Source organism: Gossypium hirsutum, chromosome A09, assembly GCF_007990345.1.
Source record: "Gossypium hirsutum isolate 1008001.06 chromosome A09, Gossypium_hirsutum_v2.1, whole genome shotgun sequence".
Taxonomy (NCBI): domain Eukaryota; kingdom Viridiplantae; phylum Streptophyta; class Magnoliopsida; order Malvales; family Malvaceae; genus Gossypium; species Gossypium hirsutum.
In genome coordinates this window covers 64,382,249-64,396,172 of record NC_053432.1, presented here as the reverse complement: position 1 = coordinate 64,396,172, position 13,924 = coordinate 64,382,249, and the positions used below count along the sequence as shown (strand labels likewise).

At 35.1% G+C, this 13,924-nt stretch overlaps 2 protein-coding genes, 1 long non-coding RNA gene and 1 other non-coding gene across 6 annotated transcripts; 1 reads left to right on the top strand and 3 right to left on the bottom strand.

Annotated features, from left to right (window-relative positions):
• The first annotated feature begins 590 nt into the window (after window positions 1-590).
• Window positions 591-2,961, top strand: LOC107897567 (uncharacterized). Of its 2 annotated transcripts, XR_005901104.1 has the most exons (4): window positions 591-890; window positions 1,016-2,130; window positions 2,400-2,439; window positions 2,618-2,961. It is a non-coding gene; the product is annotated as an uncharacterized lncRNA (long non-coding RNA). The 2 variants fall into 2 exon arrangements; XR_005901105.1 differs by lacking the exon at window positions 2,618-2,961 and having other exon boundaries at window positions 2,400-2,467.
• A 2,077-nt stretch (window positions 2,962-5,038) lies between these two features.
• Window positions 5,039-8,519, bottom strand: LOC107889042 (protein RETICULATA-RELATED 1, chloroplastic). Of its 2 annotated transcripts, XM_016813341.2 has the most exons (8): window positions 8,304-8,476; window positions 7,833-8,166; window positions 7,318-7,416; window positions 6,839-7,059; window positions 6,481-6,550; window positions 6,108-6,187; window positions 5,756-5,820; window positions 5,039-5,575 (listed from the first exon to the last, which is right to left on the bottom strand). In XM_016813341.2, the coding sequence occupies exons 1-8, from the start codon at window positions 8,333-8,335 to the stop codon at window positions 5,382-5,384; spliced, it is 1,095 nt and encodes a 364-aa protein (XP_016668830.1). In that variant the 5' UTR covers window positions 8,336-8,476; the 3' UTR covers window positions 5,039-5,381. The 2 variants fall into 2 exon arrangements, with proteins under 2 accessions (XP_016668830.1, XP_016668829.1); XM_016813340.2 differs by having other exon boundaries at window positions 7,833-8,519.
• A 113-nt stretch (window positions 8,520-8,632) lies between these two features.
• TRNAS-GCU (transfer RNA serine (anticodon GCU)) lies at window positions 8,633-8,714 on the bottom strand. The gene has a single exon. It is a non-coding gene; the product is annotated as a tRNA-Ser (tRNA).
• Window positions 8,715-8,890: 176 nt separating this feature from the next.
• Window positions 8,891-12,599, bottom strand: LOC107889043 (BTB/POZ domain-containing protein At3g44820). Its single transcript, XM_041076423.1, has 4 exons — window positions 12,034-12,599; window positions 11,630-11,699; window positions 10,114-11,322; window positions 8,891-10,033 (listed from the first exon to the last, which is right to left on the bottom strand). The coding sequence occupies exons 1-4, from the start codon at window positions 12,078-12,080 to the stop codon at window positions 9,413-9,415; spliced, it is 1,947 nt and encodes a 648-aa protein (XP_040932357.1). The 5' UTR covers window positions 12,081-12,599; the 3' UTR covers window positions 8,891-9,412.
• Between the last annotated feature and the right edge of the window lie 1,325 nt (window positions 12,600-13,924).

Sequence of the window (13,924 nt, the reverse complement as noted above, 5' to 3'; positions counted from 1 at the left end):
CCTAGAAAACGTGCTACATAAGCAGAGGAAAACGAGCTATAGTAGCAGAGGAAAAACTCTCAAAGGAGAGAAAGAACCCTAAAAACTAATCCCAACTCTTCCATATTTTGTCTTATGAAAAATTAAATGTTTATAATTTTTATTATATAATTATTGAATGAAGAATTGGAATTTTCAAAATCATATTTTTTAATTTTGGATTTAATTTTTAATTTTAATAACTAATTTCGAGTATTATACCTATGTGGAAATAACGTACTATTAATAATAAAAGTATATTTAAAGTGTTTTTTCAAAAGATTTTTTATTTTCTCTATTATAAAATATTATATTTTTAAAAAAGAAAATTAAAGTAACCTGATTGATATCAGGAATTGACTCGAAAACGAGTCGTTAGTTGAGATAAGTTTATTTTTACTTTTTTTTTGAGTTTTACAAAATTATAAACGTGAAATACCCTGTTTTAAAAGTTAACATTATGTTTAGTTGGGTGTAAGAGGAATAGATCACAGCCCAATTCAATGAGCCCACCACCAAACCAATGTTTGGTTGGCTGTAATGCCTATTACGGCCTCATTCAATCCCTCTTCTATTCCTCTAAACACGCTGAATAGCATTCAGCATGCTGCCCACAGAATAGCCATTTCTCACATCTCAGTTTCAACTTTACCCTCCTCCCTTCCTCACCTTTGAAACCTCTTTTTTTTTTTTCGTTCCTTTTCCCATTTCCTTCCAACCTCTTCACTAACTTTTCCCTTTCTCACGTCTGAAGCTCCATCGACGCCTTCTCCCTCTCAGGTTAGGACCATATTCTATTTTTTTTAATTATTATTTTGATCATCTTCCAACAGATCGGCTGCAGATGGGTGAGGTAGTCTCTACAATTCCAAGTAGGTTTGCCTTTGCCGGCTACTCTCTCAATTCTTTTTTATCATTCTTTTTTTGGGTCTTCATTATTTTTTTCTAAATGACTGACAGCTTCGATGCGCCATTTTTTTGAACTCTTTTTTTGCAGTGATTGGGTTTAATGTAGAGACTGTACAATACAACAATATCAAGTTTCAAGTATGGGATTTAGATAAGTTAATGTTAACAAATCTGAAATAGCGGCTAATGTAGTTTATACAAATGGAGTTCAATTTAATTTATCGAATCACTGGAATTTGCCTTAATCCTTTTACTTAAAATTGAATCATTGAATTTCATTTTTGATCCTATATTTATCTGGTTGGCCTGCTTGCTTTGGCATTTGCCACAAGGCCTTTGGGAATTTTAGTTACAGTTTGAATTGTATAAGATTATATCAACAAAAACTTTTGTGGCTTGAATTTACAGAGAAATTGTTTCAATTGTTGAGTTTAAACATGTAGCTCCATTTTTCTTATCAGCAGTGAGATATTATAAAGTGGTAACATTCATTTAACTCTTTGTTCTAGTTTAAATCAAATGTAGTTTTGTTTTTTGCAAGTGGTCAGACAAGCATTAGGTACTTGTTTTTAAGCTATGTGTTCTCAAGGAAACATCCCAATACTTTTGGTACAGATGAGATTTTCAATTGATTTGTTAAAGTAGCTTTAACTGTTGTGGTGTGTCTTCTAACTAATGGAGATGCAACCTCTAATTTACTTTGCTTCCTCTATTTATTTAATTCTGATATGGGGATATCTTGTGGGTTTTTCTGGCTGCTCTTTAGCTGGACAATAAGGTGAGATAAAAGAAGATTCATCATTTTTCATTTATTTACATAGTAAGGAGTTTTGTTTTTCGGAATTTTTCATCTCCAATTTGCTTTCTTTGTGATGATTTTAGTCTGCATCTTTTATAGGCCATATTGGAGATGCTATTTCCCAAATACACAAGCAATAATTTATGTTGTTGATTCAAGTGACACTGATAGAATTGGAATAGCTAAGGAAGAATTTCATGCCATTTTAGAGGTATTCTTATGTCTAAACTGGCTAGTTGTGTTTGCATACAGAGACTGAGCAGGGGGTGACACAAGCAATTATTCACTCTGCTATTAACTTTAGGAGGGAACCATGGCCTAAGGTTTCGGACAATGCAAAGGACCTTGTAAAGAAATGCTTAATCCTGGTCCAAAGCAGCATCTTACAGTACAGGAAGTGCTTGGTAACCTTCTGTAAATGTTTCATGCTTTATTTATGTTGATATATATTTTCTATGCATGAAAAATCATCCCAACTATTGTATGCAAAACATCCATGGCTACAAAATGCCAAGAAAGCATCGTTCTGTTGGGTGAGACTGTGAAAGCTAGGCTCAAACAATTTTCTATAATGAACAAGCTGAATAAGAGAGCTCTAAGGGTAATAATCCACTTTGCACCACCTTTGACTAGTTTTTATTGATTGTATGTTGCATTTTTAAATGTTTTCCAGGGCCCTGGTGCTGGAACTAGCTCTGACTTACCTCCTGCAGGTGCAATTGTTGATAGTCAGTTAGGCATGTTCTATTTTTCTTGCTCCTGATTTTGTCTGGTCATTTATTGCAATAGTTTATTTTTTTACTTGATTATTATATTCAGTCACATAGTATTTTTAGATAATGCCCCATGGTCTATCTGGAGTAACATGATGATATGGTAAATTTTCCACAGGTGAAGAGACGAGACCTTCTGGTTGATCTTCAGCAGATCCTACACGCAGGAGGCATTCTGGCCTAATTGCAAATTATAGAAGTTTAGCTAAGCAAAAAGGTCCAGTAGCTAATGATCTTTCAGCTGCTAAAGATCCTATGGTGATAATTAGTATTATTTTGTATTTTGTATTTGGGCTATGACTATTTGACCAAAACTGTCATGGCCTCCATGTTGTTGCTGAATTTCAATTTTAGTTATTTTGGTTGGGATTTATCAGTAATAAATTATGTGAATAGATATTGTGGAATTCATAATCTTTTTTCACTATTAAATACAAAGATAAACACACTCTATGCAATTCATCTAGACAATTTACATTCTCTTACTCTTGCAACAATATGAATGCTAATCAAATGACACATAGTTAAGGGAGGATAGGAAAAATAATTGAAATACAAACGACACAAAAAACGGATAAAAACATAATAATAGTTATGATTTTTTAATTTATATAATAATAATTATATTAAGAATTTTATTAAATTATATATTATTTTATTAAGTTATATTTAATAATAATTATGTTAAAATATGGTTAAATTATTTATTATTTTTATTAAATTATTTTTAATAGTAATTTTATTAAAATTTAATAACAATAATCATCAACTAAAAAAGTTTTTGCTAAGGGTATTCTGGTCATTTTAATTTTTTTCCTTATGCTATTACAACATTATTCCATTCAACCAAACACAAGAATACTATTACAGTTCTATTCCATTTCATTCAACCAAACAGTTGAATTACTGATTACAACTCTATTCCATTACAGCTCTATTCCATTATAACTCTATTCAATTACAGCCTTATTCCATTACAGTGAACCAAATGTACTGTAAAAGTTAAAAGTTTTGATTAGGAAATTCAAGGATGAACTTGATAAAATTTGTAAATGTGCAGTTAAATTTATTAAATTATTTAGAACTAGGATCAAATTGATAGAATAGGTAAATATTAAAGTCTGAATGTGTTATCATACCAGTTAGAAAAAAGCTTTCCATTAAATTGCAGGTGACTAAAACAAGACTAAATTGAAAATTTTTAAAATTGGATAACCAAAATAAGAACACAAGCATAGTTAAATGACTATTTGTATAGTTTACCTTATATCTTATATATATGATCTTAATTATAGTTTGAATGTATTATTTGTAAGGGTAAATTACATCAATAGTTATTCAACTTTGATACAGCTAACAAAACAGTCATTTTGGTTTCAATTCAGTCACTCAACTTTCGAAAAATAACAAAACAGTTACTAATGATATCGAAAAGTGACAAATTAATCACCCATTAACACTTTCCGTTATAGACCTGACTGGACAGGTGACGTGACCAGTTATCTAGCTAACATGGCCAGTTAACTTGCCATGTTGGACGAGCCAAAGTTGAGTGACTGTTTTTTTAATAAATGACCCAATATTTTTTTTTACTTTTTGCGTAAATGGCCCAATATGTTTATACTTCTTCCTCTCTATCCCAAGAATCTTACCGTCGACGCCTCTGCCACAACCATCTTTGGCGTCACCATCGTTGACCTTCAAACCACCACCCTATCTTTTTTTTCTTTTTCAACCCCTAATGGAGGAGCCACCACAGTTGGGATCCGACTGTCTTTTTCTGCTGCCCCAAGTCATTAATTTAAAAAAAACCAGATTGAAATGGGATTGAAGGAAATTTGGGGTCAAACTATCAGTACTCACAACCAAATCGATAAGAGGAAAATCTTCCGAAGCAACTTATCAAGTTTGAGATATGATATGATATAAACAAAAAGGTAGCATCCAAACAAAATCAGAAGTAAAACAAAATTAAAAGAAGAATAACAAAAGAGGAGAAACTCCATTACCAACATTATCAAGTTGCATAAAACAAAATCAGAAGCAAAACAAGGAGAACATACAGACAAACCAAACAATCAATTGAACTCATGATTTTCAGAACAAAGGAAGCGGTTATTCCAAAGGGACAACCAAATGCCAACAAGTGAAAACTAAGGTTGAGGTGAGGTAAGCCCAATCCTTTGGAAGGAATTTGAATCGGGTCACAAGGTCAACAACTCCATTTCTTCTCCTCCTATTCTTCTTTTTCTCTTCTTCTATTGCTTAAACCCTAAATTGGTGATAAATTGGGTTGTTTAAATTGATGCTAACCATCCAACTAGCCGATTAATGACAACAAGGACTTCGTTAAATGCCATGTCACTTTTCCGTTATGTTTGTGACAAAAAATGGTTAAAATCACTATCTTGTTATTTTTCAAAAGTTGAGTGATCGAATTAAAACTAGAATAACCGTTTTGTCAACTGCATCAAAATTGAACAAGTAATTTTCCCTATGCCTGTAACTTGAAAAAAAAAACTGATATATCCAACACATATTTAGTTTATATTTTAATTTATTCAGAAAAACCCAGTTAAAAAAATTTATAAGTCCAAGTATTAAGAGGGGAATTTTCTAAAAAAAGAAAACTCCACATGAACAGCAATACTGACCTAAAACACGGAATTTTCGTAATCCATGCAAATGGCTTGTCATGATAGAAAGCCTGATGAAGATGAAGAAAAGAAAGCTTCTCTTAATGGAAAAAATCATTCAACCACCCCTATGTATCTAATTCTTTAATTTTGTTCCTATCTCTGGGTGTCATTTTTGTGATTGTCATGGCCACACTGGCTGGTGGTGGGTCTTCCGATCTGGCAGAAAGATGGATATGCTTTGCTCTATTGCACTCCACTCCATTTGGCCCAATCTACAAATTGCATACCACCATATATATTATTGGCAAACCGCACACCTACCGTGAAGGCCATTGCAACTGGTGGAACCTGCTTCGCCACTGGTGATGCTTCTACCAGACGCTCTAATCCATTAATAATTTGATAACGGGTGTTGGAAGATAGAGCGAGGAAAACACCTGATAAAGATGGCAAACCGTTAAGCAGGATCGAGATAAAAACCGATTTTCAGTTATTTAAATAGCATTCAAGGCTCCAACTACTTCGAGCACTGAATGAAATGGTCGTCAGGAGTAAAGAACGATTAAGAAGTACGAGACTGAAGTTAAAAGTCGGAATCTTAATAGGCTTAAACATACCCCAAAGAGCAGCACTTTTTAGAAGAGGTGGGATAGGAATGTCCTCATCTGATTTCCTTATGCTCCTGATCATTTAGAAGAGTTATACAAGTGAGAAATACCTCAACAGGAAATGACAAAAACAGTCAATACTATAAATGCTTTCAGATAAAGCACCTCAACTCAAATCATTCCAAGATGAAAGATGGGACTAAGAAGTGGAATAGGCAATTAGATTGCCTACATACTCCATTGTAAACCCAAATTATTGAAGGAAAAAACATTGAAATTTGGGCAGGAAAAAACGCCAAGACAGTCTTGAGTATAACCGGTGAACCATGAAAAGGTACAAGTATCAATGAGAAAACTGTACCTTTTGGCAGTCATTACCAGATTTGCAATGCCTTGGCCAACAATACCACAGCCGAACCCTACTGAGCCATACAAAACACCCTGGATCCAAAATAAGCCAACAAATAAGCTAAAAACAGAAAATGTTCTTGATCCTTCTTTTCTTTTCCTTTTTTTTGAAGAGGAAAAAAATGTTACATTAACAGCAGAAGACACTGGCAGTGGAACCGTATGAGGAAATGCAAAGAGCTATGACGCTGCAAGAAAATGATACTCTACAACAATTCTCTAAGGGCTAACTAAATGAGACATCATCATTTAATCAGAACATGAAGCAATATCACCTCCCTGCTTCAACATTCCATATAATTCATTGATTACTCAGCTCTGGGTACCTTATAAAAATATGTTGCAATCCGTTGTTTCACTGAGAATTTACATCCTGGTCTTTCAGCTTCAAAAACACTGCAATAGCAGAACAGTTGACATTGTCTTAAAAATTATTTAAATCTGAGTAAAATATAAAGTTGGAACTAGATAGGAGGCAAGAAAAACACATAAAGCAAGAAAAGAGCAAAATTAAAATTTTTTGTTTTACCTAAAGAACAAATATCTCTAGCATGAAATCTACTGTACTATCAAACAGCGAGAGTATCTACCAATGAACAAACTCAAAGGAATACATAAAATTCAAACATGAAACTAGGAGCTCAGAATTTCATAAGACAAAAGCTGTTGTTATGTTATAATAACCTGCTAGGAAGAACAGAAGCAGCACGCTGGAAGCTACCAAATAATCCTCTGGATGCGGATGGTTGACCAAAACGAGCATATGGTGCTAACATACTAACCAAAGCAATGTCAACCACTATACCGACCAAAAGATCGGCAAAGTACAACTCAAACTCTGCCCAAAAATCCTTTCCCCTTTTCTTCATTTCCGCATATGTTGCGCAGCCAGAATCAATTACTATCTGCATCATGTCATCAAAAGAAAAAAATCAAAAGTGGAAAACTGAAGCACCAACCACAACTACATGCCCCTAAACTACAGTTAGGCTTATCATGCTAGTCACAGCATAATGAGGAGACAGGCACCAAGGTATATGGTTAATGTAAATAGTCACTTGGTAGTACATTCATAATGCCTTAACATGGTTATGAAAAACTTTCAGAAAACATTAACGTTTAGCTAACCCTGCGAATAAATATAAAAATGACACTCAACAAACCTCGGTTCCAACTTTGAAAAGAAATGAAGCATCAGCTAGCATTCGGTTCCGGAGCATAGAGCAGTATTTTATTAAAAAGCCAAGTGGCCAAACTGATTCCTGTCAACAAGGTAAAAGAAAAGTGAGAGCATAAGATAGCCTACTCATAAAAAAAATGATAAAAACAATTAACTGCTGCAAATGTAAAAGTAAAACAGAGGAAACTAACAAGAACCAACCCAATCTAAGCCATTTTTTATCCTTAATGTGCATTAGTATTCAATTGACCTAAACAAAAATTTAAAGTACTTTTTGACCCTAAAATACAGTTATTCCTGATTAAACACCATGATAAGAAATTGTACTATTACTCAATATCAAATGAAGCAAATTTCTCTATTAGTTGCTTGTGTAAGCAAATTCCTTAAAAATGAAGATTCACACTTTTATTTCAGTTTATTTTCCCTCCATTTTCTCATCAATCAAACAAAAGCAACAACAAAAAAAGAGTAAAAGTAAAAGCTTTATAATCCGACCTGCAAATCCAAGTAACGAAGAAGGAACAATTTCCGGATTCCATTCCTTTTCGCAGCTTCCATCATGTCTGGAGGCAGCTCCACTCCTCTAGCTTCCACTTCCTTCATCACATCCTCAAACTTCAATATTGGCCCAAACTCTCTTTCATCTTCACTGTCACCTTCACCGCCATCGCCGCCACCGAATGAACCACCGCCTCCATTATCTCCGCCGCCGCCGAAGTCATCTATCTGTCGATCACCGCTTCCAATCTCTAAAACCCTAGATTCATCATCAAAATTACCTTTTTCCCCTTCCAGTGAACCACTAATAGTGTTCCCCGTAGAATCCGGCCTAACGCAGCGAACCGAAAGGTCGCGGTTCGTGAAAGTTAAAACGAGCGTATGAACTAATACCGGTGAAGTTAATTTCAAACGAGATTCGATGCTATTAATATATTTAAGACAAGCGAAAGCTCTAGTCCCTATCACCTTATTCGTAGTTGTACAGTTAGCTCCGCCATTGGAGAAAGTTGAGACGTTGAAGCTTGGGGCTGATGAAATTGACATTTCCAACACGGAGACCGGAGATATAGAGTTGAAAGACGGCAGCGAAGCAAAAATTGGGGGGAGTAAAAGAAAGTAAAGAACAATAAAGCGGGCCTTGGAATTGACATTTGTGTTTGATTTTGAACTTCGAAACGAGACAGGGCTTCCCCGGAGTGATTGGAGTTCTGATCAAGTACTACGCGGGTAGAGGAAGGTATCGACGTGGCAAAAAAATAAAAATCTGATAGTGGAAAAAATTTTAAAATTTAAATCGTCGCCTGAGAGATTCGAACTCTCGCGGGTGAAACCCATGTACTTAGCAGGCACACGCCTTAACCACTCGGCCAAAGCGACGGCGTTGAATTGAGATGTCATATTTAAAATATAAAAGTAATTTAGACAATTTCTAATTTGTAAGTCAATAAAGATTTTGCTGTTTTTGTAAATCATCAATTTGGACAAAATAGTGTTTGAGTTCGATTTTCAGAGTTCAAATCGAAATTGAAAAGTAAACGTTTTCAGATAGAGAATGATTCAAGGTTTTCACAAACATTTATTCAAACATCCTTATACATGTGTGTATACACTGAATATTTAAATAAGTTACAACACTGGCCAAAAAAGCAAACCTATAACTTAGATTTACAGAGCTATACATGTAAACCAATGGAATCATATTTACTTCTATAATGGCACCAATACAGAAAATGTAGGGCTACACCTATTAACTTTCAAGCCTGTGAATTTTCAACATCCTAAATGAATATACCTATCCAATTTAATGGACTCAAACAAAGCTATTAAAGCTTCATATCACCTACAGATCACATGAAATCTTGACCATTCATGAAAATTATGCCCCTCCACATCAAACCTTAATGATCCCAAAATAAAAATCATGAATGGTGAAGATTTCAAAGTGTAAACACCAAAACTATAGGTGATATGAACCCCTTTTTTTACTATTTCATGTACAACACAAGAAAATCTTTTGTTAGGGAGTGACTTTTGAAAGAGCACCCACCTGCTGTTTGTATGTTGAAAAGATGATGTTAGCTTCCAAGTGTTAAATCTCGGAACAAGGATAAACTTTTTCGATGCCCGGAATGACGGGAAGAATGTGGTTGCTCGAATGATGGTCTTGGAGTTAGTCCTGTGCTGCCAACAACATCCGTTTGAGAATCTGAGGATTTTGAAAGAGGCTTGCATCCGAATTTCCCAGCAACTATACAGGGGGAACTGAGTGAGTTACGTGATTTTTTCACTTTTTTCATTTCTAGCTTTATTTTACTGACTTTGTCTTCAAGTTCTCCAACTCTAGACCTCATCCTTTCCATATCCACTTTTAAAACTTGATTTTCACGTACAATTGTCACCCATCCATCTCTTTGAACAATCCGCTGGCTGGTTTCACCAGTGGCAGTCACATTACCAGCTATCTCTGTTGGGGCAATCCCCTGACCCGTAGGAGCACTTTCAGCTTCCAAGACATTGAGACAACCAGCTAAAGCTGCTCTTAAATGCAATTGCTCGAAGAACAAGACTTGGAGAACAACTCTGAGTGGCAATCTTTTGTTTTGGGAAGCATGGGCACAGGCATCGATGGAGAGTTTCCCATAGTCGATGATGTTGCAAAGGACTTCCTTCTCTCTATCAGAAAGCCAAGGGTGTGCCTGCACAATGGTAATAGAAGTTAAAAATCTCAAAAAGGAAAGACTCCATTTAAATCAAAGTTGGTTCAGTAAAAAAGAACCTTGAAATAGATGTCAAGTGCTCTGTAAAGCCCATCGTGCAAAGTTCTAGAAGAGTCTGGAAGGACCTCTGCGAGGGAACGTATCTTTCCTGGTTTCAAATTTACATCAGAAGCAACTTCGGCTAGATAATTATCAATTAATCTAGCAACTTTTCTTAAGGGCTCAAATGATGGTGAGGATAAGAGGTCTAGTGATGGTGGGGAAAATAATGTTAACCCTGATTCGGATGACAAAAAATGATGGATGATCCGTTCAACACAATCAGTATCATATAGAGTATCCGAATTCGAGAAAGAAGGAATCAAAAGACCATCAAGGCTAGCCAGTTCGAGTTGCATTCCTATTCTCCTCTCCAAAGAATCCAGGCATGTCTGATTGACACCTAATATTGATGCAACACGAAGAAGTCCAAGTAAAAAACGGCAGAATGACTTGCCCTTCTTTTTTGGGAGAAGCTTTTCGATGTTTTCCAGTAAATCCCTTTGATCAACAGCAGCAGGAATCAAGCTAAAACTCGCGACTGTCCTGGCTTTGCTACTCGGTCTACTCTGCCATCGGCCCAGACCTGGTAGAAACTTTCTGGCATAGTACATTACAGCACCAGCTAGATATTCAGATCTAATACCCCTTGCTTCCATTGTTTTGATAAGTCTTTCAAACAAACCTACACTGAAATAAGAGATGTCTTCGAACCACCAGTCAGATTCTGCGCTTCGGATTTTTGCCCCAGTGTTTATTCCATTCCATAGAATGCTTCCACCGGGGCTCTGGAGGCTACCATACATCATCATGGGCCAACCAAACAAACTCGGATCTGTACAAACCATCGTAGATACAGCATTCAGACATTTCTGTAATATGTGGAGCTTTTCCGCCCTTGGCATGCATGATTCGCAACTTTGCAAAGCCAATACACAATCCTTCCAGTTGTGAAGTACATTTTTGTGGAAGAAACTTTCCGCCTTAGAAAGTAAATTATCTTCCCCATACTCATCTGTCATCTCAAGGTAGTCCGCTGCACAGTACACTGTTATTATATTTCTAGCTGTAAATTCCACCTGAATTCCATAGCAGAATTTTGCTGCAAACAAGAAAGTGTCGGAGCCACCAGGGAATTCTTCAAGCTTTGTGGTAAAAGTCCTATCATGGATACTTTGCATTTCTTCCAACATGCAAGCAACCTTTCCACATTTCGACATGAGAGGAAACTGCAGTAAAATATGATCATAAAGCATGACATTTTATTGCATAACATCACCATGTTGGTCTTACCTTAAGGTACAGTACAAAGGGGAAAACACAAGTTTATGACAATTGCATTTACCAGAACAATAGGAAAAGACCAAGCTGTTACAGAAAATATGATCATAAAGCTTAACATAACAAGTTGGTCATAGCTATTCAATTCTTAGGTCGAATTGTTTCAGGTGTAAGAGTAAGACTCAGAAGAGCAAGCATGCATGAAGGCTAATGCAACTATCCAAGTGCTCAATGAAAACGAAAATTTTGACTTACCTTATGAAGATGAAATTTTACACCATCCACAATAATGGTTATATCACTTGGCAGCCTTGCGTTATAAAGCCTGTACCCATAAAAACCAAATCACAAAACATACCACATTAACTCCATTGTAAGTGAATAATTTTGCTTATAGCTGCCAAAATAGACCCTTTTGTCTTTCTTCTATAAACCCAAAACTAGAAAAGAAGAAGCAAAACTTGATCAAGCCGCACAGAGGTTTAGCTTTTTTTATGCATTCATGAAATTAGATGAAAAATAAAGCAGTAGTACTTCAAATTCAGTCTCAAATTTGAACGAAAATAAGACAACCCAGATAAGAAAAAAGAGCAAGGAATTGTAAAAGAAGTTCAATTACAAAGATAGATTGGAGAGATAGAACAAGTGTTGGAGCTTACCAGTCATTTCCTTGTTTACAAAACCCAGAAAGCTTGGCAGGTGCCATGACTGAGAGAGAAAGGGGAAGACCCCAACTCTTGAATTGGGGTCTTTAATAAATGCTTTGCCCCTCACAACACGAAAAATCCACCAAAATCAAAATTTTAAAATGAAAAGCATAATAGTATTTATTCTAATCAGAGATTAAAATTTAAAATCTTATGAACAGATAAAAAAAGAGAGAACCACACAGACACAGGGGGCGTGTGGGCAACCGTGGAACTTTACAGCTAAATGCCTTGTCTTGCATCATAAGCTGGAACTCCATTTCATGGATCCTAAATTTTGCTGTTTACTACTGAAACTAAACCCTTTGGAAAAAAAGGAAAAGAAAAAAGAAAAAGACAACCTTGTAAAAGAAGATACACTATAAACTAAAAAAAATACCAGTGTTTCCTTTGGCTGAAAAAAGAGAATAAATATGTTTAATTGAACAAGGCATGCACAGATCACGATAAAGCAAACAACTGAGAAGGCAAAAGGTAAATGATTTGAAACATTATCATCTCTCTCTTTCTTTAAGATTATAAGACGTGGATTCAGTTATGCAATTTAATTTAGTCAATTTTAATTTTAAAATTATAATATTTATCACAATTAAATTTATTTGATTAAATTATGTTTTCAATAAAGTTATGCATATCAGACGTGCATATCAGACGTTATTCCCTCGATGAAAAATATAAAGAGGTGGATCACGGTTAAAATAGATTTAAAAAAGGCATATGATAGTATTTAGTGAGATTTTATTACCGCTTTTTTTATAGGTTGCGGGTATTCCAAACTTTGGAGGGTTATTATGTTTCTCGTAATGGGTTTTACTATACAGGTAAAGGTGTGCATGACCCAGGCTGGGTTTGGGTTGGGCCCATAAAAAAATTTCAGCCCGTTTTTAAGGTTCGGGTCCGGCCTGGCTCGAAATATGGGCTTAAAAATTTGTCCAAGTCCGGCCCGAGAAAAAAATGGTAGGCCCGAGCCTTGTCCGGCCAAGGCCCAGCCATATTAATTTTTTTTTGCTTTTTTTATTAAATAAAAAACTTTAAAATATAATAAATCAAATACATTTAAAACATAAAAACAAATATTAAAACAAAAAATAAATAAAAAATAAGACTAAAATAATTCTTAAAATAATACATAAATTAAAAATAAAATAAAAAGTAATTATATTAAAATTGAAAAATTGAAACAAATTAAATTAAATTAAGAACTAAATTATATTAATAACAAAAATTTTACAATATTAAAATAACATTAAAAACAACAAAAAGAGTAAAGTAAAATACTAAAGTTACTTAAAATTAAAAATAATTTTTTAAAAAAATAATTTAATATTAAAATTGGGCCGGGCCGGGCAGGGCCCGGGCCAAAAAATCTTACCCGAGGCCCGGCCCATTTTCTAAACGGGCCTCTTTTTTGTCCAAGCCCATTTTTCGGGCCTATATTTTTACTCAAACCCTCACATTTTTCGGGAGGACCTTCGGGCCGGGCCGGGCCACCCGGCCCATGCACACCTCTATATACAGGTGTGGTGGAATGGAGTCTTTATTCAAAAATTTAAGCTAGTTAGAGGGATTCGATGAGAATATCCTTTATCGTCGTATCTAATTGTTTTATACATGGAGTGGTTAGGTCACGATATCCATTCAACTATCTCTAATGGTAGGTGGTGCCCTTTACGTTTTTCTAGGTCAGGTCCAAACTTATCTTATTTGTTTTCTTTTTTTTGTAGATGATCTAGTTATTTTTGCTAAAGCAGATATACAATAAGCTCATATTCTTAAGGAGACACTTGATAATTTCTGTGACCTCTCGGGGCATCGGGTTAACACTCGGAAGACAAATATTTAC

What these genes read in the sequence shown, in the direction of transcription:
- LOC107889043 (XM_041076423.1), bottom strand. Translation starts at nt 12,080, where the DNA reads ATGGCACCTGCCAAGCTTTCTGGGTTTTGTAAACAAGGAAATGACTG. An exon ending in TGTAAACAAGGAAATGACTG is followed by an intron (nt 11,700 to 12,033) that starts GTAAGCTCCAAC and finishes TTATGGGTACAG; the next exon opens with GCTTTATAACGCAAGGCTGC. An exon ending in TAAAATTTCATCTTCATAAG is followed by an intron (nt 11,323 to 11,629) that starts GTAAGTCAAAAT and finishes ATTTTACTGCAG; the next exon opens with TTTCCTCTCATGTCGAAATG.
- LOC107889042 (XM_016813340.2), bottom strand. Translation starts at nt 8,381, where the DNA reads ATGTCAATTTCATCAGCCCCAAGCTTCAACGTCTCAACTTTCTCCAAT. An exon ending in GCTTCTGTTCTTCCTAGCAG is followed by an intron (nt 6,551 to 6,838) that starts GTTATTATAACA and finishes CTGCTATTGCAG; the next exon opens with TGTTTTTGAAGCTGAAAGAC. An exon ending in TTGCAACATATTTTTATAAG is followed by an intron (nt 6,188 to 6,480) that starts GTACCCAGAGCT and finishes TTTTGGATCCAG; the next exon opens with GGTGTTTTGTATGGCTCAGT.